General features: G+C 54.0%; 1 protein-coding gene across 1 annotated transcript; it reads right to left on the bottom strand.

Moving 5' to 3' along the window:
• Positions 1–1,644: 1,644 nt before the first annotated feature.
• Positions 1,645–24,409, bottom strand: LOC144372163 (obscurin-like). The gene is given in 19 exon segments (XM_078035565.1): positions 1,645–2,678; positions 2,681–2,940; positions 5,324–5,366; positions 9,031–9,142; positions 9,917–9,948; positions 9,951–10,033; positions 10,329–10,431; positions 17,566–17,709; positions 18,163–18,346; positions 18,533–18,691; positions 18,827–18,991; positions 19,082–19,198; positions 19,586–19,742; positions 21,177–21,350; positions 21,737–21,816; positions 21,967–22,167; positions 22,713–22,852; positions 23,021–23,143; positions 24,163–24,409. Coding segments are annotated over 19 exon segments (3,411 nt in total). The 3' UTR covers positions 1,645–1,791.
• Positions 24,410–25,743: the final 1,334 nt, after the last annotated feature.

The following is a 25,743-nucleotide window of genomic DNA, read 5'->3' on the forward strand; positions in this document are numbered from 1 at the left end:
TTGGCCTGACCCCAGGTAGGGGCTTCCAGAGACCAGTCCCTGTCAGAGACAGTCCAGTGGGCTGACCCCCTTCTGGCCCCTCCTACCTGCTTCACTCACCCACCCGCTCAGGAGGCTGTGAGGAATGGAGGCACAGAGAGAGAAGCCCCAGAACCCACACTGGGGACAGCTACTTCCTTCCCTGGAGCTCAGGCCTGTCCTCATGCAGGTGCTCCATGGAAAACTCCTCCTCCTCTTGGGCCAGGGGACCGGGAACCCACCCTTCACCATTCATGTGCCCCAAATCCCAGCACACACTTCATCCCAAGGCTGGCTGTTCTACAAGGCTGACTTTGAACCCCAGCTCTAAACCTGGGGGCAGCCTGATACCATGTCAAGGTCCAAGGGATCATGGGGCTGGTGTCCAGTTGGCCAGAGCCATTGCCCCCCCCCTCCAGGGGACAGACCCACTGCCCTATCCTTACCCAACTCCATCTGCATATTAACCGTCCACCTTCCACTTACAGCTAGTCCAGGCCATGATATCCTTCCCTGGCCCCTCCCACCTATCCCTGAAGGACACCCCAGGCCCCTGCCTGGCATGGCCCCTGCTCTTCCCACCTGCCAACCGTCTGCAGCCTGAGGATGCTGACCACTCCCATCCCCAGGAGGTCCCTTCCCAGAGCCTTCCCCAGCCCTCCTGAGCTCCTGCCCAGGAGGGGCACCCAAAATGGAGAGGCAGCTCCAGGATGCCCTCTGTGGGGTCAGGGAACCCACCCTCCCCTTCCCCATCCAAGAGGTCAGTGGATCCCTGAAAAGCCTCATGGTTGGAGCTCAGCACAGAATGTTTCCCACCCGTCTGACAGATGCTAGGTTGTCCTAGGTCACCTCAGCTGGGGACAAAGGGGTAAACCTCTAGATGCCAAGAACTTGGGACCACCATATCACACCCCCACCTCACATCTGTCCTGACACTAGCCTCAGCTGCCAGGTAGAGGAAACCCTTCACTGCTCCTGGTGGGCCAGAGCGACAATTATGGGTGATTCTGGTCATATCATGTGTCCACAGGACCAGCCCCACAGCCCCTGCCTGGGAACAAGACAGACTCATGTGCTGCCACAGCCCATCTGGGCACAAAGGAGCCAATACAGGGCACCCATGTGGCTCCCAGCTTGACCTTGGAGTAAAGGAACAAGGGCAGTTTGTCTAGGCCCAACCAGGGCTATGGGTGGAGGGGATCCAGGGGTACTGAGTGCAAGAGCAAGAGGAACAGAGAGGAGGCACAGACTGGTTTATTGCTCTATCAGCCAGAGTACAGGTGAACTTCCCAACACAGACCCTGTGACCACTCTGCAGAGCCGCTGGTGGCCACTAGGCCCTGGGTGTGGCTTTGGGTGTCTGGGTCCCATCCCTAGCTTGGGGACAGGCAAGGCTGTGCCCAGTGGGAGCAGGACACAGGCCCAAGTCCACATCTGTGTCCAGAGCCTGGAGGCCCAAAGGGACAACCCAGAGCTTGGTCTCTGAGCTGCCCCTGGCCAGGGCTCTCTTGAAGGACTCCAGTGCATCCAGCATTGTAGGCACTGTGGTCCTCTTTGTTGAGGACCAAAGTCCAGTGAGGTAGGAAGGGCCCAGGACAGAAGGCATGGCAGGCTGAACCCCGAGCTCATAAGAGCAGCACATTGAGCACAGGCGACTGAGATGAGCTGGGGTTCCTTAGCAGATGCTGCAGCTCAGCACGGTGCAGGCCCCATGCTGCAAGGATGGAAAAGAAAGAGTGCCCTGGCCTCCCTTTCTTGCCAGAGTATGTGGCCTCAGCCCTGGGAGTTGCCAGGGGCCTCATCTCCATCTGGGCGAATATGCAGAGTGACAGTCTCTCCCACAGTCCCCAAGCTGACCATCTGGGTGGAAACCTCCGTCTTGAAGCTACTCTGCCTGCCATCTGTAGAGTGCTGGACCCGGGTGCAGGAGGAAGTCCAAGGAGCACTGCCCACAGGTCCAGCTCGGGCCCCTTGCACATGGAAGAACAGGTCCTCGGGGCTGTGGACCTTGAATCCTGTTCTGAAGAAGCCACATGGAGCCACATGTCTGGGTTGGCGCCCCACGTTGAGCAGGATGGGCTGCCCCACGGTGGGCTCACTGATCTCTTTCTGGAGCATGGAGACCTCACAGGGCATGTTGTCGGAGGTGCTGCTTGCTGGGCCATGGCAGCCAAAGGTCTCCCCTGCCTGGGGCACATAATCTTCCAGGTCAGCCAGAATAAGCACACGACCATTGTGTGTGAGGATCTTGGGGTCACAGCTGCAAAGGCCATCCGTGTCCTGGGGCTCCTCCACCATGAAATGGCTCTCCCCATCACCCTCTCCTCCTGCCCACTCCATGCTGCTGTCCCTGAGAGAAGCCAAAGTCTCCTCTGGCTCAGGGCTGACTGTTCCAGAAGCAGCCCAGTCCACGCTGCTCCCAGCATCCACATGGAAGACGAGGGGCTCCCCAATGTGGACCACAGCTGGACCCTGGGCATGGGGCTCCTGGTCCAGCTGCTTGTTGTTGGAGCTGTTGGTGTTGGGGTCCCCACCTGGCGTCCCACCAGGCAGTGTGAAGAGCATTGCCCCCATGCCTCTGGGTACCTCCCTGGCAGGAGACACAGCCCGAGGACCTGACTTCTTCACTTGGACTTCAACAGTCTCCTCAACCTCCACTCACTTGGCCCTGTGCCCCCTGGCAGGGCTTTGTAGGGGGCCTTAGCCTCCGTCATGTACAGTGTGGGCACAGTGAGCTTCCGGCCTGGCTCTGCCTCAGGCCTGTGAGGTTGCCTGGACCCCGGCAGGAACAGCAGGTCAGGGGCCAACAGAACTGGCCTTTGTGGGCTGGTGGAGCAGCGGGAAGGCGAGCGGGAGGGGGACTTGCTGGGGGACCATCTTGGGCCACATGGACTCTTCACCACGGTGGTGATGGTCTCCTCTCTGGTAGGGGAGAGGGCCCAAGAAGAGATGGGCACAGAGATCTGCAGCCTCACCCAGCTCCAAGCCATCATCACATGCCAGAGACCAAGTTAAGATACAAACAGGTGAGGAGGGTGAGTGTGCAAACTTCTACACATGCTCTTCACTTCCACCTGCAGAGCCCCTGGCAGGAAGTCAAGGGAACCAAGCACAGTGTTTCACATGGCTAAGCTCAAGTTCTGCTCTGCTCAAGACATGTGGAGGCACCTAGAAGGCCCATGCTACATCACCCAAGCTGAAGCCTCTGGACACCAGGACTGCACTTTCTCCCTGTCCCCCTCTTCAGCAGGCTTTCTGCTCTATACCTCAGGCAGGGCGCCCAGCCTGCTACCAGGAAGTGCCCAAATGCTGTGAAGTCCTTGGCAAGTGACAGGCTGCTGGCCTGTGGCCTGTGCTCCTGGCCTCTGGATCTGAGGCCAGTGAGGCCTCATCAGGCCAAAGAGAAGACTGCCTGAACACTGAACTCCACATGGCTGAGTCCCCCGCCTAGCTGGCATCTCCCAAGTTGGGAAGGGCAGAGCTCAAGGCCAACAGCTCAGGAGTGCATGCTGGGAGGGCCAGCGACTCTGCAGCCCTGGCCTGTCTCAGCAAGGTCCCTCAGTGGTTCTGATCCCATTTACAGGCATGGACAGAGGGAAAGGCTCAAAAATGCCCAGATCCAAGGGTCAGCAATGCACTGGTTAGCCCAGGTCCTCCTCTGCTGCCAGTGATCCTGGCTCTAGCAGGAGCTGAGGTAAAGTGGGCCATGAGCAGGGAGCAGGCTCCAGCTGAGGGAGGCAAGTCCACGGGGCTCAGCTGAAGATTTACCCATAGTCAGGACTTGGTGCTTTGACCAAGGAACTGCCTATCTCTCTCTCCCTCTCTCTCAGCATTTATTTTTATTTCTTGCTTTAACTTCGGGGCTCCAGGAAAAGTTGCTCCCAGGGACAGGCCCAGAGACACATGGGTACCCTCAAGGTGCACAGAAGTGATGAAACCTACATTCCCTATCCCTTGTCCGGGAGGAAGGTAATCTCCTACTCCACTGACTGGTGGCCAGGTTGAGGCACCTGGTGGCCTATTGAGGGCCAAAGCTGAGGTGGCACAGCCTTCTCTGCAGAATGAAGGTGGGTACTTCCCAGAATGTTTCTGATCCCCAGTCCCTCTCAGGTCCCTTCTGAAGCTTCCCAAATGGGATCTGGCTTCATCTCTACAATACTCCCCCTGTGGAGGGAAGGGAGCGATATCCTGTCTGAGGCCCTAGAACACCTGCTTGTCCCCAGGATGGCACTCTACCACCCAACTGTTCCCATCTGTTGGGTGGCACAGTAGGAAAAGCCTACTTCTGGGGAGAAGGGAGGTAAGGGAAGAGCTAACCAAGGGCCTCATCAATTCTGATGACAGAATTCTTCTGTAGCACAGCTACCTTCAAGCCCTTCTGGCGGCTGCTCAGCCCCTGGGGAATGGAGGTTTCTATCCTGGAGCATCCCAGCCTGTAACCTATAAAATCCTCAGCCAGTCCTGCCTACAGCTCCCCACACCTCCACCTGCATACCTCCCCTGCAAGTCTCCAGGACTGTCCAGGTCATAAGCAAGCCTATGTTCTGTGAGTTCACCCAGCTCTGATCCCCCAAGTCAGCTCACCAAAATGCCCAGATTTTCTACAGCATGAAAGTACTGAAGGACAAAGAGCTCACGGGCATGGCTCTGGGGAAATGGGCTCTCAGCTGACTTCCGGGATCCACCCTAAGCCTCCTAACTTCCCTGAACCTTGGTTAGGCTTGGGTTTAGAGACTGCTAAAATTTGTTCATTTAAAAAAAAATTTAGTTGTAAATGGATCTTTTTATTTTATTTATATATTTATGTGCAGTGCTGTAGCAGGGCCTCACACATGCCAGGCAAGTGCTCTACCACTGAGTCACAATTCTACCCCCTAAAATTCATTTCTTAAGCTGCACTAGACACTTCAAGTACTCAACAGACACACGTGGCTAGTGGCTGCCCCACTGGGAAGTGTAGAGAGAATACTCTCACCTGTTGGATGATATCGTCCCATACCTGGGGTACCAAGGGAATAGAGTCTGTCTCTAGTCTTCTGAGGAAAGTGGCTCAGTTCCAGCCCCACCCTAGTGGTGCGACTCTGGTGAGCCATTGTGTTGTGTGCAGAGCAAGAGAGCCATGATGTGTGGAGGGACCGGAGGCCACGGCTGTGTGAGAAATCTGCAAGGCACTGGTGGCCAGAAGTGAGCCAGGCTGTTAGTGCAGCCACTGCAAGTGGCCAGGACACACATCAAGGTCCAGGAAGGTTAGTGGCATGCAGGGCACTGTAGTCCGAGGACGGGTTAGGAACACACCTGCACTTACATGATGACGGTTTTCTTGGGGACTTTAGTCACCTGCTCAGTGACTACAAAGAAAACAGTCTGAATAGCAAGGGTTACAGTCAGCCAGTTCCTGGGGCTGACTCCAGGATGGCACTGCAGTGCAGCCATCTGCTAGGCTTAGGAGCACTGGCCATGAGTCCCTGGGCAGCCTGTCTCAGCTAGGAGGTCCAGTTTCCTCAGCTACAGATGGGTGAGAGCATCTGCCCCGAGGGGCTGGGGTGTGACAGCAGGCACCCCAAGGATAGCCCACTCTCCCTCCTGAGCACCACAGAAGCTGTGGGGAGGAGAACAAGCTGGCATCTGTTGGCTACTCAAAAGGGCCCAGGCTTTTCCTCATGCTGACATAAGACTGTGAGTTCCGCAAACATGTAGCCCAACATAGCCCTGAGGCCTAGGGAAAGGAAAGAGTAGACTGTGGCCATGCAGTGGGCCACCGGCCACAATGGGGCCAGGATGGTTGATGCCTTTGCCACAAAATGAATTCAAGTCCAAAAGATGACTCCAGGGGAGAGGGACACAAGAGTCCTGAATGTGGACATCTGAACCCCATGCATGTGGTGAGTGTCTCCAGGGGAGAGGGCACCAGAGTGCTGCATGTGGCACATCTGAGCCCCCTGCATGTGGTGGGTTCCTGAGGTCTGAGTGTGAAGGGCAGCTGTTTCAACTGCGTGGCCTTTCCTGGTTTTCCCAGCTGTTGCTCTTACAAAAGCCAGCCCATGGGGCCTATGTTTCCATCTTGCTGCTGGGGACTGGAGTTCCAGAGAGGATGAAACTCATCTGGAACCAGGCAGCACCTACTCCCAACCACCTTGAGGCCTCTTCCCTTTACCTCTGGGCGGGTCTGGGCTTGACTACTGAAGGCCATCTCCAGGCTCAGCAGCCCTCTCACTGCTGAATGGGAAGGTGGAGGAGGTGGCCAGCAAAGCCAAGTGGCCTGTACTGGGACATGGTCTCACATCTCCTAGACCAGGGGACTTTCTGCTTCACTGCACTGTAACACTGAGACAGGCTTTCCATAGGCAACTTATGGCATTTCAAGCTTGTGTCAGATGATGAGCACAAGAATTAGACACTGTGTGTGTGTGTGTGTGTGTGTGTGTGTGTGCATTGGAGGGCACACTGGCTACATTTGTGTGCCTGCACATGGATGTACCTTGCATACAAATGTGCACACAGGTGTACTTGTCTGCACACATATGCATGCTCAGACACGCTGCCCACACATTCACACACAGAAGTGTGTATACATGTATGTGCACATCAGCACATGTACATCTGTTTGCTCAGGCATGTGTGTTTATATGTGTGCATTGCTTGCACAGGCTGTGCTCAGACATGTGTGTTTATAAGTGTGCATTGCTTGAACAGGCTGTGTTCAGGAGTGTGTGTGCATTTATATGTGTGCATTGTTTGCACAGGCTGTGCTCAGGCTTGTTTGTGTTTATATGTGTGCATTTCTTGCACAGGCTGTGCTCAGGCAAGTGCGTTTATATGTGTGCATTGCTTGCACAGGCTGTGCTCAGGCAGTGTGTGTTTATATGTGTGCATTGCTTGCACAGGCTGTGCTCAGGCAGTGTGTGTGTGTGCTTTATGTGTGCACTGCTTGCACAGGCTGTGCTCAGGCAGTGTGTGTGTGTGTGTGTGTGTGTGTGTTTATATGTATACATTGCTTGCATAAGCTGTGCTCAGGAGTGTGAGTGTGTGTATTTATATGTGTGCTTTGCTTGCACAAGCTGTGCTGAGGCATGTGTGCTTATATGTGTGCATTGCTTGCACAGGCTATGCTGAGGCATATGTGCATTTATATGTGTGAATTGTTTGCACAGGCTTTTCTACAGGGCAGTGGCTGATGGCAGAAATAGAAATCCAGTCAGGAAGCTGTATGTATTTAGACTAAGTTGGGCACAAAGAGGGACAACCTGTGTGCCATCTGCAGGCAATCTCCTATACACAGAAGGACAGAAAAGCCCAAGGCCTCCACCTGAGTCCTCCCTGGCAGAGACCTGGCTTACTGCTCCATCTTGCTGCTCCAGGACACCTTGGGTTGCTAAGTTGGCACTTTATTCATGGTCCCCAACTGCCCCAGAGCAGCTGTGGGCCCCAGTGAGTCTGCTGCTACAGGAGGGCTGCAGCCGTGCAAAGCAGCATCCTCGCCTGGTGCAGACACTCAAGCCAGTTCAGTGCCACCGACATGAGAAAGCCAGGGCCCCTCTGGCTGAGGAGCCACCGGTTAAGACAAAGCAGCAGGACAGGATTAGGAAGCAGGAGGCACAGGGGTCTGATTGTGTGGCCTTCGAGAACCAGTGCTCAGTGATGTGCCTGGCCCCAGTGGGCTCTGGAGGCCTGCTCTTCACGCTGACACCCACCTTCTTTTAGAAAGGGACCCGTTGTGACCAACAAGAGAACAGCTGCAGAGGACACTCCTGCCCCAGTGAGAAGGGCATGTCCCCAACCATGAGACACACAATGCAGAAGAAGTTGACAAGCCGGTGGCGGCAATAGCATATATGCATGGTGCTACTGTCCCCTTGTTGTGGTAAAGTACATGTAACGGGTCCCCAGGAACACAGGTCCAATATGGCAGATGAGGGTCACAAGCCCTCACACAGGGACTTGCCCTTGGAGAAAGAGTTCATGAGGGCCATGGGGGCTTCGAAGTTCCTAGGGTTGGGATCTAGGGCATTGGCTGGCCTTGTCCTCTGAAGGTCCAGAGGGACAGAGACCCTGTGTGTTGGTCCCTGGGATGGACAGACTGCAGTGGGAACACTCCACAGGAACCTGTGCCCAGGAATTGGATGACACATTTTCCAACCATCATCTTGTGGAAGCTGTGGCTCTACCAATATGGGTCCAGCCTCTGCTCCATGGCTGTAGGGACACGGACTCCCCACCTGCCAAGGAAGCCCTTCCAGGGGAACAACTCCACCTGGGAGCCAAGACATATAACAGTGGCCTTCCTCCCATCCTGGTGGCCTGGGAACTGGCTCACCCAAATGGGGCCTTGCAGGAGTGACTTCTTGTGACCCTGGGAGTGACCTAGGCCAGAGCAGGAACATTAAACCACAAATGCTCTGGCCTCTCCAAGGCCAATTTAGCCTGGTGGGAAAGGGCCAGACCAATATCTGACTCTCCACTCATCAGTTAAGCCCTCAGTGGAGATGCCCTTCCCCAGACGTCCTACTGTTGTGCCCTCTTCCCTCAGTGTAGATGCCCTTCCCCAGACATCCTACTGTCCTGCCTCTGCCCTCAGGGGGAAACCCCCTTCTCTAGACGTTCAGCTCATCCTAGCTGCTGCCTGAAGGAGGCCTGTGTGACCACTGCTAGGCAGGCTGCCCTGGGTCAGAGGTGACTCCGTGGGTTGTCCTGCAGGCCAGGGGCAGGGCTCACATTTCCCCACCATAGAGCAGCCTCTCCAGCGCTCATTCCGGGTTCCTGGCCACCTCCGCCTGCCTCACAGGTGCTGAGATTAAGTGGCCTGCAGCCTCTGGGCTCCTCCCCACAGCCTCCTCTTCTAGCCAGATCATCCGCCCAAAATGCCTGCCCAGCCACCTCTGCAGGAAGTGCACCTGCTCTGAGACATGGTGGGTCTCCTGTCCCCCAGTCCTGGCTGGCTGTGCAGCTGTGACACAAGGCTGAAGCCTGAGGACCCACCTAGGCAGCATGGGCAACTGGCTCGGTGGCACCTACCTTCTATGGCAGCCACAGTCTGCTCCCTGTGGTGCTGCTCCCGGGCCGGCAGCACAGGGCTCTGCATGTACAGCTCCCCACCACCATGAGTGAAGCCAAGCTGCTTCACCAGCTGCAGTATGGACAGAAACCACTCAGGACCCCAATCCTCAAGGAACCTATCTGTCTCTCGTCCACTCTGGTGGTCGTTAGATTGAGGTCCCCACTGAGACTGTGACTCCCAAAGTGTACAGGGCTCCCACCCAAGGCCTTGCCCAGGAATCTTGCACTATGCAGATGGCTGCTGGCCGTGTGTGGCTCTGAGCCCCTGAAGTGCAGAGCTGGCTAGGTCTCCCTGCCTCCTAGAACTTGCATGTGGGGCCCACATGCAGGAGGCTGGCCTCTAAACAAGAGCCAGAGCCTGGAGCCTGGGGCTCTCGGGGGCCCTGCAGAGGACACACACCTGCTCAATGTCACGGTGTGCCAGGACAGGCCCTGAAGACCAGAGGCTCAGACTGGGCCTTGCCTTCAGGAGCCCCATCCTTGGGCCTCTGGACAGTGAACAGGGACAGGGCAGCTCTTCCCTCTGTAGGGTCCCACCTATGTGACACCAGGAAAAGGTGGAAACTAACACTACTTTTTACATAAATGGATGAAAGTTGAGGTCAGCACTGGGTTCCCTAGAAAGGCAAAAACCAAAGGGCTTCTTTGAGAGGGTGGGAACAATGGCAGGTGGGAGGACTCAGCCTCTTGTGGAAGAGGATCAAGGCAAGACATGATGTAGTGGGTTGGGGATGATGGGTGACAGTGGCCTGGTGTCCCCCGGCCTGTGCCAAGGGCCCAGGCCCTTCCCTTATCAAGTCCCAGTGCACAGCTGGCCATGAGGTTCCTTGCCCACCTAACTTACCTCGCATTCATACTGACCCAGGTCATCCTTGCCACAAGCACCAGCAGGCCACTGCGGAGCTCACTCATCATCTGGTACTTGTTGCCCGTGGTCAGCAGGGACCCATCTTTGTACCACCTAGAACCGTCCCAAGAGTCCATGAGGTAGGGTGTGATATTCCCTGTGCTGCAGACCCTCTGCCCTGGCCCAGATGCTACAGACCTTGGTGAACTCACTCTTTGGATGCCCACATCCAGCTTGGTCATGCTATCTTTTGGCAGAGGCCCCATGCCCAGTGGGTCTTAGCCCCACAATGCCCACTCTTCAGTGATCAGACAGTCACTGTTCCCATCCCTGTACAGCTGCACAACCCTTGTGTTGCAGACAGGAGCCTGAAGCCCCTTCTCTGATGTCCCACCATGTGCTGGCCCACCTGATCTGAGGGTGTGGGGCGCCTTCGATGGTGCAGGTGAGCTGGGCATCCTCTTCCTCCACAAAGAGCAAGGCCCGGACCTTGTTCACAAACTGTGGTGGGACTGCAGGGTGGAGAGAAACAAAAAGCCACTCTGATGGAGCTGGGGGTGTCCGAGCCCCCACATTCTTCCTGAGCCCTAAGTGAGCCCATGACCACATAGGGCTTCTGTTGCGACCCCTTGCCCGCAAGGAAGATGCAACTCGGGAATCTTCTTTCAGCAGTTTATTCAGGCCTTTAATTATGTGTCTCTGGAAGCTTCTCTTACTACTACTACTACTACTACTACTACTACTACCACTACTCCTACTTTTACTTCTTCTACTTCTACCCTTCTACTTCTACCCCTTCACCCGAGCGCCCCAGCCTTGATAAAGCACATCATGCCCCAATGCACAACTGCCACGTGAATCTTTCTCACAGGGTGTTTTACAGCTACGTGCCAACTCTCCCAAAACAAGGAGTTGTTTATCACAGGCCACGGCGCTTATCAGCGCCATCTTGTAATGGCGGCCACAGTTCACAGAAACGGCTCACCACAGTTCCTCCTTTTTGTTTTACTAAGACAATACAGGCGAGAGTAGAGGTCCTATCCCACTGTGCAGAAGTGGCTGCAATGTATGGCTCATCCCTAAGGAGGCGCCTTCCCCAGATCTGACTCCATATCAGCCGACACCTTTTTTCGTGGGGTGGGGCGTGGATGCGTCAAACCCGCATGCAATAGGACATGCTCTCCTTGAGGTCCCGGTCCACTGCGGGATCACTCAAGTGCAGTGCCTTGCCTCGCATCCTGTATCGTGACGCTGGTGAACAAAAGGGGGTAGCTGGGACTACCTCTGTAGGACAACCACAATTAAGTCAGCGACACCCTGAGAGAAAGGCACAGGCTTTAAAGCCATAGCTAAAGACCAGTGTGGAAACCCTTCTGCGTGCAATGGCAACAAGACCTGCAGGGTGCAAGGGCTTTCTAGCACTAGAAGAAAGACAAAAGAAGGACATGTCGAACTCAGTGCAATGTTAGAATAACTTGGGGTGCAACGACCATGTCAAAAGCACTAGTGTGGAAACCCATCTGCATGCAATGGCAGCTAGACCTGCAGAGTGCAAGGACTTTCCAGCACTAGAAGAAAGACAAAAGAAGAACATGTTGAACCCAGTGCAATGTTAGAATAACTTGGGGTACAACGACCATGTCAAAGATTTACTGTTTAAGATGCGCAAGCCAGACTTGAGGTGAGTTGCCATTTTCTAAAGCTGCAAAAGCTTGTATGATCATAGTCTTATTGTGAGCACTGCGGGCCTTGAGATGACAGAGAAGACACAAACAAAGAATCACACCAAAGCAACATACTGCCCCCAAAATGCTTATTCCCACCCACTCTTTAAAAAAGGAAAAAGCAGAAGAAATCCAATGGGTGAATTGTCCCAAAGTCACTGGTACGACACGGGTGTTGTTCAAGACAGCTATATGAGTCAGTTGAGACTGAATCATGTCTTCCGCTGCCATGGACCAATTCTCGGCCAAATAGTCACCGATGATGATGCGGGAAGCATTCCTGGAGTCATTAAATCTGACAGAGGTTATACACAAATGTGCACATTGGTCAATGTAACCCAAAAGTACTAGGTCAGACAATTCTTTTAGCTGAACTTGAAGTATATCTATTTTTTGGTTAGCAGCCAAAATCCCTGACAAAATATGTTGATTAATTTTGTTTTGAGATTCAAGTATGGTGGAGGTTTGTTGAACAACTTCATTAACAGTGACAGCAGTTTGCACCTGGCTGGCCATGGCTACTCCGGCTGTAACTTCTGCAGCAGCAGCAAGGCCTGCATTAGTTAATGGCCCACCTATCTCTCTACAGACTTTCATCCAAGCCTCTATGCCTTTGTTTTTATAAGGAGTAATAGCTGCCTTACATTCTTTAGTACACTGTTCAAAGACCAATTGTTTAATCAAGGGTATGGCTCTATCGGGATTGCCAAAAATTTTTCCTGCAGCATCCACCATCCTAGCAACAAAGCCTGAGATCTGTATTGACTGTTCTCCAAACTTGAGAATGAAAAGTCCTCCCGGAGCCTTGGACTCCTCCCACGTATGGGGGCAGAGCAATGGGTGGATCTATGGGTGGAACATCAGGTATAGAGCCCTCCTCTAGGTTCTCAACTTCCTCCCCAGAACTGGATTTATTACCCTTCTCACAGCAGGCTTTTACATCTGTTGTTTCCCGTTTTTTTCTTTTTTATCTTAGTCTTACGTAATTGTTGTAATAACTTGTCCAATTCCTCAGAACTGTCCGAGCTACTTGTGTCCTTGGGAGTTTTTAACTCAGTCAAGTCCTGATAGAGCCTTCTCCTCTTTTTAACTTCAGACTCCCCTGTCTGTTCACCACTCTTACTCCTAATACTTTCTGCTACCTCGCTATGTGACCCCTCCAATTTTTCTTCATGCAATTGCTCAAGAACGGCCTGACCCTCGCTCATAGCTTTCTGGCATTTACCATCCATTATACACCCCCTCACTAATTTCCAAAGCGGAATGGTACCGCCCTTTAAAGTTCCTTGTTTGTAAGCGAAATCCAGATCTTTCCCTAATTTGTCCCAACTGGGAATCGTGAGACTCCCTGAAAAAGCAAACCAAGGAGCTACAGAGTCAGTCTCTTCTAAAAACCTCTGTAATATGCTCCGCTTCACTTTAAGTCCCTTAGAACGCAGTAACTCGTCCAAGGCCATCAAAATTGGGCTTGAGGAGTTAACACCCATAATGTTTTCAAAACTATGAAGATGTTTTTAAAACTATGAAGAAAGTGAAAGTAGAAAAGCCCCGCTCTCTCTCTATCTACAGAGGAGCATCCTATTTTATTATTTTTTCCCTGCTCTCTCTTTAATTACAGAGGAGCATCTTATTTTATTATTTTTTCCCGCTCTCTCTTTGTCTACAGAGGAGCGTCTTATTTATTACTTTTTCCCCGCTCTCTCTTTATCTACAGAGGAGCGTCTTATTTTATTATTTTTTCCCGCTCTCTCTTTAATTACCGAGGAGCGCCCCGCTTTGATCGCGGATCCCACTTACCTGGGACTAACCGGTGCACCACCCCTGACTGCTGAAAGTTCTGGTTCCCGGGTTTTGGCACCACTTGTCGCGACCTCTTGCCCGCGAGGAAGACGCAACTCGGGAATCTTCTTTCAGCAGTTTATTCAGGCCTTTAATTATGTGTCTCTGGAAGCTTCTCTTACTACTACTACTACTACTACTACTACTACTACCACTACTCCTACTTTTACTTCTTCTACTTCTACCCTTCTACTTCTACCCCTTCACCCGAGCGCCCCAGCCTTGATAAAGCACATCAAGCCCCAATGCACAACTGCCACGTGGATCTTTCTCACAGGGTGTTTTACAGCTACGTGCCAACTCTCCCAAAACAAGGAGTTGTTTATCACAGGCCACGGCGCTTATCAGCGCCATCTTGTAATGGCGGCCACAGTTCACAGAAACGGTTCACCACAGGCTTCCACCCTCACATGCCTGCCTGCCTGCCTTTCCCTCCCACCCACACCCAGTCCCTCATCACAGTAAGCAGAGAGATGGAGGGCTGCTTCAAGTGGCATGGCCATTTGGTTTGACAGTTAACCAGCAAAACTGGGACAGCTCCACGCAAAGACCTGGCAATAAAGCATGGATGCCACACCCCAACTTCCCAGCCTTTGCGTGGCTGGCAGAGGAAGTGCCAGGCCTTGCTATAACACAGAGGCAGCCAAGGTAATAAGAAGATGAATCGCAACTTCGTGTTCTTGTATGGCTAGCAGAAATGGCCAAAGGGAGCTGGCCGCTAGAGTGATCACCACCAGTTCTATCCACTTGCTGCCCCCGTGGCCCCAGGTGTTAGGCACATACATAGGTCGTGCAAGCCCAGCAGCTCCAGATGGGGTGGCATTGAGTGGGGTGCCCTGGGAGCGCTCCCCTCCTGAGAGGTGGGGCCCGCAAAAGTGAATTCAGTCACTGAGGGCACTGACTAGAAGGGATGGGTGCTGGTCTCCAGAGCTCAGCGAGCTGCTATGAAAGCCAGCCTTGTCCTGAGCCCCTCTCTTCCTGTCACTGCAACTGTTCCTTCCCCCTGGCAAGACTCCCAAGAAGTCATGAGGCCACCAAGGGGAACCCCACCAGATGGCACCATGCTCTTTGGACTTTCAATCTGAAAACAATCTCTTCACTTTATAAATAACTCAGACTCAGGTGTCTTGTTGGCACATCAGGAAATGGAACAAGACATGTCCCACATTCCTGAGACAGACCATTTCACGGCTAGAGCCCTTGATAAGTGAAGCGTCCCCTGGGTCTGGGACTTATCCCCTGCCAGACATGGCTGTCAGATACCACTTTTGAAAATCAGCTCTCAGCATGCAGTGGAGCTTTGGAGGAAACCAGATGCCCAACCCCAGTGAGGCCTTGTGATCTTCCATTCAGGAATAGGCCGATTAGACTCCCTGAGGAACAAGATATAAGAGCTACCCAGCCGCATTCATTAAAAGAAAGAGAACTTCTTGAATGAGTGGATGTCCCCCAAGGGCAGGGTGGGCTCCGCTCTCCACTCCACTCCCTGATGCAAGGCCTGCCTCATCTCTTCACTCTCATTCCACATTCAAACTGACCACAGTCTCTCTCTCTCTCTCTCTCTCTCTCTCTCTCTCTCTCTCTCTGGCACCAGGGATTGAACCCAAACGCCTGAATCACATCCCCAGCCCTTTCTACATTTTATTTAGAGACAGGTCTTACTAAGTTGATTAGGGCCTTGCTAGGTTTCTGAGACTGCTTTGAATTTACATCTCAGTCTCCTAATCTGCTGGGATTGTTTTGAGGGCTGTGCACTAGACCTGCCCCATAGTTTCAGACACAATGTATGCCAAGGACCTGCCTGCCATCTCTTACCTCCAGCTAGACATCTCTCCTAAGCTCTAGATTTATTCTCAAGCTATCCCCTCAATAACCACCTGGAGCCCAATGGGCACCTGGATTCTTCAAAACCTCACAAATATGGGTTTATTTCCTCCCTGCCCAGCTCGGAATGTATCAGCCTACCTCCCTGTGGGGCTTCCCCACTCTGTGAATAGGACTAGTGGCCTCTGCTGTTCACAACCCTTGTGCTGCTCCCTGGATGTCATCTCTCTTCCACACGCCCCATGCAACCCATCAGCAAATCTGGCTGGCTCTGCCTTCAAAATGCATCAAGGATGCAACCATGGCCACCAACAACATGATGCCATGTCCCTAAGCAGGCCCTTGGCACTACAGCCAAGGTGACAGATGACAGATCTGAACCATGCCCCTGCTGCTCACAAGACCATGGGGTTTCCATGTAGTCAATGCTCCATGCTGCCCAAAGGAATCATGTTGATCCCTGGCACAAGCAAGGTGCCTCGGGACCCAAGAACAGTCGGCCAGGGAAGAGCCTCAGATTTTCTGGAACCTTGGGCCACAATAGATGGGCTAGCTTAGGGGTTTGTGGCTCAGGGCCAGACTGGATACTCTATTTTACAATGGCATTCATGGAGAAGGCTCTGGCCCATGCTAGCCTCTACACCAACTAGAAGATTCCTGGTGGGTGACCCGGGCCACGCTGGCATCTATGCCAATGAGGAGATTCTTAGTAGGTGACCTGGGCCACACCAGCATCTATGCCAACAATGAGATTCCTGTGGAGATTCTCAGGCCATTCTGTGTCTATGCCATTGAGGAGATTTCTAGTAGGTGACCCAGGCCATGCCAATGTCTATGCCAATGACGAGATTCCTAGTAGGTGACCCAGGGCATGCTGTGTCTACACTAATGAACAGATTCCTGGACAGCCACGAAGGCTTCTATGCCAATGATGAGATTCCTGGTGGGTGACCTGGGCCATGGTGCTGTCTACACCCATGACAAGATTCCTGGTGGATGTCGCGGGCAATGCTGGCATCTCTACCAATAATGAGATTTCTTATTGGTGCTCTAGGCCAAGCCAGCATCTACGCCAACAAGATTCCTAGTAGGTGACCCAGGCCATGCTGGCATCTATGCCAATGACAAAATTTCTGTGGGTGACCTGGGCCATGCTGGTGTGTACACCTTTGACGAGATTCCCAGTGGATGACTAGGGCCACGCTGGTATCTATGGCAATAATGAGATTCCTTGGCCACATTAGCATCTACACCAATGAGGAGATTCCTGATGGATGACCCAGGCCACACTGGTGTCTACACTAACAATGAACTTCCTAGTGGAGCTCTATGTTGTCTTCTATGCTAACGTGAGATTCGTAGTGGGCTTCAGGCCATTAATCTTGAATTCAGGAGGACTAGAGCCTGAGGTCAGCCACATGAGCGGTCAGCCATGCAAGTCTGACAGAGTTCCAGTGACAAATGCTGACGTCAAGTCTCATTAAGCCTCCTGGTTGGCATAGGTCTGTTTGTGTTTTCAGGTGTCACTGGGAGGAGAAGGTGCTCTTCCTCAATGCACTGGGAGCGGGAGGCTGGCAGCTCATAAGTGGTGACACTGGACCCTCCCAAAGTGCTCTTCTTTTTTCTCAGGGTCTGCAGTCTTATCTTTATGCTGAAGTAAATCCTAACCCTGAGCATAATAGCTCTGAACTCCAAGGCCTTCTGGTGAATCACTGAGCCTGAAGCCAATCTTGGGGACCAGTGAACTGGATGTCTGAAGTAAGAGTGGTCTTGGGACTCCAAGCCTCTGGTGGTGCAGGAAGTGAGGATGGTCTCGGGACCCCAAGCCTGTGGCAGTGTCAAGTGAGATGGGTCTGGGAGACACCTGACCTTTCTTGATCTTGGCAGCTCCCATCCCTGAGCCACGTAAGGCCTGTGCTCCGTGACCCTGAAGGTGCAGTGTGATCAGCATCCTTCCTGGCCCATTAAGCTCACAGGCCTCTCCTGCACATAGGTGCCAGCCTGTGGCCCCCTCTGTTGTCCTGGTGCTCTCTGGGCTGCCCTCAGGCATGTCTGTCTCGGCCCTGTGCTTACTCCTCACCCTGCTCATTTCCCAAGGTGGCCATGGCACCACCTGACTTACCTGTTCACTGTCCATTCCAAGGATGTTTGCCCTTGAACAGGCCTGGACTGTCTCTTGTTCCCCATGCCCAGCCCACTGACCAGACCCCATGCTGTCCTAAGCCCCCATGCAGCCCTCCTCTGGTTGGGGTTCCTATGAAGGTTCAGTCTGTAGGCCCTGGCCAGTACCTTTGTACCAGCTGACAGTAGGCTTGGTTGTGCCGGTCACACAGCAAGCCAGCTTTACAGTTTCCCCCAGCTCAGCCGTGCAGTCAGCCAGTTCCTCTTCAAATTTCGGAGGACCTGAGTACAAATGTGAGGATCTGAGGACTCTGAGCGTGGAATGTCAGGCCTATGTCCCCTGGGTGCACCCTGGCAAATTGCCCCCAACAACAACAGTAGCCCCATATCCAAGGGCCTGGTAACTAATTAAGCTTGGTGTGGCTGCACGAGGCAGGGAGACCAGGGTGCAAGACCATTACACCCAAACATGACCTGGTCGGATACCCCAAATCTGGAGCTATGCCATGTCCCCACTATATCCCTTTGTGTCCCTCATTTGGGTCAGGGTCAGCTCAACACCTGCTCTGGGGCTCCCTGGGAGGCCAAAGCCACTGGTCCCTCAGTTAGATATGTCCAAGGGGAGAACCAAGCCACCAATGCAGAAAGCAACCCATGCCCATGTGTCCGGCCTGGGTGCAGCCTGCTGTGCATCTAAGTGATTTCAGGTCCCCACCCCAGCACAGCACCAGGGACACTCCCGCCACACAGGCAGGGCCAGGCACTGCTGGATGCCGCTGATTTCCTTCACCCAGGAGTGCTCAGTGATGTCTGTGCATGCCTGCAGCAGGTACTTGCGCACAGAGTCCTCCCGCTCATGCCACACCTCGAAGGCACCGTTGTCCCCTTCCACCTAGTCGTTCAGGTTGATGCTGCTTAGCTGTTGAGAAGTGCAACATTAGTGGGAGGACAGAGCTAAGCATCCCCAGACAGACAGGGTCCAGTAGGGCTATGCCCAGGTCACCCCAGAAGAATGGCAGTTCTGCTCCAGTGGCCACCCTGGAGCCCAGGAACAGGAAAACCTCAATTGGCCTGCATGACACCCCCAGCCCCTGGCACCACAGACCTTCATCATATTCCGGAACACATAGCTGAAGGTGTTGGTGTGCGAGTCTCGTCGGGGCTTGCAGATCACCAGGTGGTTCCAAAACAGGAAGACATGGTGATTGTAGCCCTTCCAAGGCATGTAGGCCCCTGGTGCACCCTCCCACACAATGAAGTTGACCTGGGGTGTGAGTAGATGTGGTTGGACTGTGGTTGCCTGGCTCCATCCCTGGGCACAGACCCCAGGGTCATCTATGAGCCCAGCACCCACAAAAGCCACAACCCATCACATGGCAGCAGATGCAAGTCTCCCCACCTGGCAGATGGGCTCCCCCAGGGCCTCCAGGGTGCCGGGGTACTTCTCTATGAGGGACACGTGCAGCTTGTTCTCAGAACGCTGGGGCAGCACTGACACGACTGTGTAAGCCTGCTCCAGAAGGGCACAGTTCTGCCGGTTCTGGGCCTTGTTGTGGATCAGCTCCTGAGGCGGAACAAGGGTCAGGACCCAGACCACTTCAGCTCTAAGGCCTGGCATGGACATTCAGGGCTGGGGCAGGACAGGGCTTTCCACCTTGAGCAGAGCCTGGTACTTCTGCAGCCACTCCACTGGCTGCTCCAGGTAGTGCTGCATTGGGGGTGGGAGTGGCTGTGAGGGGTCCCCAGTGGACAGCATCTCCTTAGCACATTTCTGTAGGTACCACAGGGCGGGTTTCAGGAAAGAAAGCACAGCCCCAGTTAGGGCATCCTGAAAGTAGAGAACATCCCAGGGGCACTCTCACACCTGGCCCTGAACCTGGACAATGGCTGTGTTACCATCTAGCTGGAGGCATGCACAGAACTTGGGCAGTGAAGTGGCCAGCCCAGGAGCACAGAGCTACAATGCTAAAGAGACCCTGGGGACTGTGGGGGAAGAGATCAGGGAATATGAACTAAGGCCATGAGCACAGGACAAGGGCTAAGCCTCAGGGGACTTTCAGGTCAATGAGTTTTCTTGTGGGAGTCAAGGCCAGCACTAGGCCTGGGAGCAGCCAGGGAGGGGCCTGGTGGCCAATGCTATGGAGCCAGGCACAGGCACCTTGTAGAACTCCTGGACGGGCGTGCTGACAACCATGGACTCTGCCTGCACACAGCCCACCAGGAACTCCAGGTACTTCTCAAAGGCTTCATGATCCTTGAAGAAGCACATGGCCACATCGTCATCTGTGTAACAGTGCTGCAGGTCCTGCAAGAAGCTGCCACAGAGAGGGACAGAGTTAGGGACAGGGTCAGGCACAGCTCACAACTCAGTCCTGGGCCCTCTCCTTTAGAGGCTATGGTTGTTGCCCAGGAGTGGGTTCTGGGCCTTTGAGATTGAGTATACTAAGCTTGGTGTGCAGACACGTGGGCATGTACAGAAGTGCATGGGTGCATACACTTGCTCACGAGTGTGCAGATGTGTAGTATGTGAGCATGTATACGTGGGTACATGTGTAGAGAATTAAATGTAACTGCGTTACTATTACTGTTCTTGATGGAGTCTGCCTGCATAGGGGATATTTTGTCAAGGTATAGATAAGTAACAGCGGACATGCTTGCTAACGAGGTGTCTGCTGTCCTTGGGAGGGCCTGCTTGCAAACGAGAGGCTTCTTCAAGGTTTAGATAGGTAACAACAAACATGCTTGAAAACGAGGTGTCTGCTGACCTTGGGAGAACTTGCCTGCAAACAGGATGTTCTGCCAAGTGGGCTAGGAGGGCGCTGAGAAAAATTTTTTATCTGTTCTAAACAAAGAGCAGAGCTCAGCATACTCCAGGCCGAGAGTAGATTAGCCATGAGAAGCGGGTCACTTCTGATTAGAAAGTAAAACTTCTGTGTGCTATGTTTAATTAGCTGAAAGACCTGATTTATTGAAGTTGGAAGGCTGCCTTTTTTGTTCACAATACTATAAAAAGATTGCTTGTACACAATAAAGGACTTTTTTTTTCTGCTGCTGCTTTGCTTGCTCTGCTTCTTCTTCTTCTTTATTTTCCCATGCTGACCTGCAAGTGAATTACTACAACATACATGCATGTACATGTGTACGTGTGTGGGTGCATGTGTACATGCATGTGACTGTGCATGTATACACAAGTGTGCAGATGTGACCATGCATGTGTGGCATGTGTGTATAATATGTGTGATGTGTTTTCCTGAATGTGTCTGTGGATGTGCACATGGCACACACATGCACTCAAATGCTTGTGTGAGAATGCGAGAATGCACGTGCATGGAGATCAGCATGCATGTGAGTGTGTATATCTATGTGTATCCAGCATGTATGCACATTTTTGTACAGGATTCACATATGTATGTGTGCACACATGTACACTATGTGCACACTCATATTAAGCACATGTGCATGCACATTTGAGGCTGGGTGCGTGAGCATATGTGGTGTGCACATGGAACTTCCCGTGTGCCCATGTTACATTCATGTGCATGCACATGGGCCTGTGTGAGTGCTCATGGGTGGCAGGTATTCTTCAGCCTTCAACCCATATGGCAAGGGTCTGTCACTGGGGCATCACACAAGTGGGATGTGCCCATGGGTAAATCGAGTTTCTACCCCAGCTACTGAGTGTCACCCTCCACGAGGCCTGACCCACAGCTGTGCATGCACTTCACATGCATGTGTTTGGCCTTGCCTACATGCTGTTGAAGCGACTGATGTCCTGCACATTGTGAAAAATGACAGTCTTCTGGCTGGCCACGGCTGCTGGTGCTCGGGGAGCACAGTCCAGTTGCTTTATGTAGTGGCTTTGGAGGAACTGAAGCTCACCTACAAAGGTCTGCTCTGAGCTCAGCAGATCCTGGATGACAGAGCTGGCAGAATAGTGGCATCAGGGGGTGGCCAGCAGCTGCCCTGCTCCCACTGTCCCTAGTTTTCACATGGGGACTCTGGACACATGGAGAACTTGCTCCCTTGCACTGCAGTTAAACGGGGTTCCTGTGATCAGGAGCCTTTCACCCAGCTTCAGAAAGTGGGTAGGTGGTGGAGCAAGGGCACCACCTCTTCCCCAGGAAGCCCTCCTACACGAGGCTCTGGGAGGGCAGAGCTGCAGAAACCAGGGGCAGGACCATGACCTAAGGAGGCTCACACAGCTTCAGCAAGCACAGGTCCCCTATGAAGAAGCAGGGCAGAATGCCAGCTGGCCCTTGAGGCCCAGCAGCTAGCTGTGGCTCCACCCTCAACCCTCCTCAACACATACCTCAGCCTGGTCTTGTACTCATCCTCGGACATAGCCTCGGGAAATTCGGGGGCCTCACTTGGCCCCCACTCAGGAAACAGCTGTTGAGAAACAGGAGTTTGTCCCAGGGCACCAGTTTGTTCCACCTCCTCTGTGGCCACCGGGCTCCTGTTCCTTACTTCCAGGGTTCTCTGGCAAAGGGCCAGGATCCCAGGGCCTTGGCACTCTCCCCCAGCTCCGGACTACCATACCTTGAGCCTCTTGTCCAGGTAGGCTGGTGACACACAGCCTTGCCTGGAGGGGCTGGACTTGGTGGGCTTGGTGCGCACAAGCCAGTGCAGCGGTTGGGATGAGTCCAAGACCTCCACATACTGGCCTTCCCGCAGTGTGATGGCATCCTGCTCGGCCCCCAGGGGTAGGTAGTTGGCCGTGGCCACATAGATATCAAAGATCTGATAAAGAGAAATGGGCCTAAGTCCTGGGGCCAGAGGGGTGAGGCCTGCCAAGGCCCTTGATGACCCCCACCTCTGAGAAGGGAGAGGTTCTCCCAACCCCCTAAAACCTCCAAGAGCACAGAGAGGAAGGTGCTGAGTCCAGGGGCCGAGGAAGTACCCAGTCCAGGGCCACAGGGCAGAAGCCCCCGGGGTCACTCTGCACAGATGGCAGTGAGAGGGCTGGCTCCTGCCCACGTGGATGGGCACCTAGACTGTGGTTGCTCACAGCACCTTGCTACCCACTGCCCCCTGCAACTCAAGAGGTGGTAAGCTCTGGAGGCAAAGGTGCACTCTCCACAGATGGCAGTGAGAGTGACTTCAGAGGTAGTGCTCTGCAGGAACCCACGTGCAGAGACTCTGCCCTCTGCTCCAACCTCTGGTGTCCCTTGATGTCTCTGGGGGTGATTCCCCTCCCTTGGTAGCACCAGGCCCTTGCAGCCGCCCATTGTCTCTTCAGCAGGTCAGGCTCCAAGCCCTGTTCCCAAGGGTCACAGCCCACCCACCTCTCCTTGGGAGTCCCCATCTTCTGACTCCGAGGATGACTCCTGGATGCTGGAGGAGGGTTGCGACCAGCCATGCCGGGGGGAAGTGGACGGAGTCTTGGACTCCTCATCACTGTCACCTCCAGGCACCTGCAGCTTGGCTGGGCGAACACAAGGGTTGTGATGTCCCTGAAAGGCTGTCCCCCTACTGCCTACCACCCAGCCAGTCTCCAGGGCTCCCAGACACAGAGTCCTAGCTAGGCCCCATGTGAGGACACAGGGTCCCAGCCTCCCCTGGGGACCTTGGATGCCCACCCTGGCCCCCTCACCCTGTGTGATCTTGGCCAACACCATCTCAGTGATCTGGGAGGTGAGTTTCTGTAGGAATTCCTCTGTGCCCACCTCAGAGAGGGACAGGTGGCCATGGGCCTCCTCAGCCACCAGGGCCTCCCCTGGGGGAAAACACAACACTGTGGGGTCATGCTTCCCCCAAAAGTTCACTGCAATTCTCCTAGGGGCTGATGGTGAGCAGGAGACCCGCCCCTGGCAGGGAGACCATGAGTTGGTGCCAGCAAGAAGAGACCAGTGAGGCCAGCAGAATGCAGAACCTGTGACCAGGGATGAGAATGAAGGGAGCGGGTTTGGACAGAAGAGGCAGCAAGTGGCCAGAGAACGGCAAGCACAGCTAAGGGGCAGCAGGTGGCAGGCAGGGCTGCAGGCAGATGATGAGCAAGCTGAGGACAGGGCTGGGCAGGGTCCAGCCTGGTATCAGGCTTGAGGCGTGGTTGGGGCTATGGGGGCCGGGGTGACTTTGTGGCTCTTCTTAACATAGCCCACTGGGTATGGGCCCCATGACCACAGAGGTCAGAAACAGCTCTGACTCCAACCGGAGCTGGAAGCTGGCCATGAGAGGCCACCCTTTGGACCTCCTCTGCACCCAACCTGGGCATAACTTTCCTCTGCCCAGCAAGGCCAATGAGACCAGCAGACTCTGACATCTGTGCTGAGGTGGCTTGGGTGGTCCTGAGGGGAAGAGGGGTGTCCTGCAAGCCCAGCTTGGGCCCCACCACTCTGTTCCCCATAGAGGGGGGCCTAGGGGCCAGGACACCACAATCAGGGGCTCCACACCTGAAGAGGCCCATAAATACTTGATTTTCTAGTGTGGAGAAGCTGCACAGGGAAGGGGGTGGCCACCCACAGGGCTACTCCACCCTAGCCCACTGGTAAGTGGCACAGACGCATGCACTCAAGGACGCACACATGCAAGGACGCATGCACCCATAGACTCACGCTTGCATGGACGCACGCACGCGAGGACACACACACACACACACACACGCACGGACGCATGGACGCACGCACGCATCCACGCACGCACTGCAATCAACTTCTGGGCAGTGGGTTTCTTGAGGCCTAGAAGTTTCAGGCAGATGGTGGAGAAGCACGTGTCTTCCTGGAGCTGAGGACTTACCTTCCAAAGGCTGCCTGGCCTGCTCTGCTCCTGGCCAAGAAGCTTTGTCGCCCTCTTGAATGAAGTCCTTTCCGGCTTTCAACTTTGCAGTTCCTGGTGAGGATGTGAGGCTTCCCACAAAGGCAGCCTTGTGCTCACCACTGTGCTCCTGTAGGATATTGTGGATCCCAGTGGAGAGCCTCAGGTAGAGAGGGCACCAGTGTTTGCAGCAGTTTGTGGGGTGCAGCACTGGGTGGAGTGGCGTCATGGGACCAGAGCTGGGTAAGTAATGCATGGGGAAGAGGCAAACTGTGTCTCTCTCTCTGTAAGGAGTTTCATGGATGCGCCAACCCTGCTGAGTCCTGTTTGGGAAAGGAATCTTGCAAGATAGTTCTTAGGGAACCAGGAACAGGGTGGGGTAGGAGGTGGGAGGGGTAGGAGGTGGGTAAGGTAGCAGCTCTGTGGGCTAGGAGCTGGGTGGGATAGTGCAGGGGAGGGGATTCCCTGTGCTGTACCTAAGAGGCAGTGACTGAAGGGGTGACCATGCTGAGGCTTGTGGGGGAAGGGTCCTTACTGGAGATCTTAAGGGACCTGAGCTGGGTGGGGTAGTGTCTGGGGAGGAGGCACACAGTGCCTGTTGCCACTAGGCATTACTTGGTAACATTCCTGGGAAAAGCCCCACCCTCAAAACACAGGTAACTGCATGAAGTACACAAACTTGGGCAGGCATATTGCAAACTGTTTCTGTGTTCTGAGTTTCCATGCATCCAAAGTGGCCAGTAGACAGTGGAGAAGAATGTTCCTTAAGTACCTGAGATCCTTCCTGCTGAACCTGGGAGCAGAGTCTAGGTAGGGAGACTTCCAGTGTCCTCAGCAATGTGGCATATGGCCCTGGCTGGAGAGGTGTTGAGAGACCAGACTGGATAGGGTAGGTGCTAGGTGTGGTAATGTGTGAGGAGGGGGCACGGTGTTTCTGTAAAGTCATGCATGGTGAGGAAGCTCATGCTGAGGCCTTTGGGGGCACCGTCCTGGCTGAAGAGGCTTCAGGGGAACGAAGCTGGGTGAGGTAGTTGGTAGGGAGGGGGCACACTGTGTTTGTACCTGTGAGGAGATGCCTGAAGGGGGCGCTCTTGCTGAGGCCTGTGGGAACAAGGCCCTCACTGGAGAGGTGTTATGGCACCAGAAACTGGATGGGGTAGTACATGGGAAGGATACTTGCTTTGCCTGTCACTGCAATGCAATGCCTACAGTGGCTGCATGTGCTGAGTCCTGTGGGGGTGCAGTCCTGGCTGCAGAGTTATTGGGAGACCAGAGCTTAGTGGGGTGGAGCTTGGTGGGGTAGGAACTTTTGTGGTGAGAGATGTATTGTGCCTGTTCTTGCTAGGGTGTAGCTGGAGGGGGCAGTCTTCCTGAGGCTTGTAGGGGCACAACCCTGACTGGAGAGATCTTAGGGCACCAGAGCTGGGTGAGGTAGTACCTTGGGAGGGCTGAACTGTTTCTATAACTGTGAGGTAGGGCCTGGGAACATCCCTGCACATAGTCCCACCCTTGACACACATGTGCATGCAGTTTGCACACATTCACTGATTCATGCAGGGACTT

The sequence above is a fragment of the Ictidomys tridecemlineatus genome, chromosome Y (genome assembly GCF_052094955.1).
Source record: "Ictidomys tridecemlineatus isolate mIctTri1 chromosome Y, mIctTri1.hap1, whole genome shotgun sequence".
Taxonomy (NCBI): domain Eukaryota; kingdom Metazoa; phylum Chordata; class Mammalia; order Rodentia; family Sciuridae; genus Ictidomys; species Ictidomys tridecemlineatus.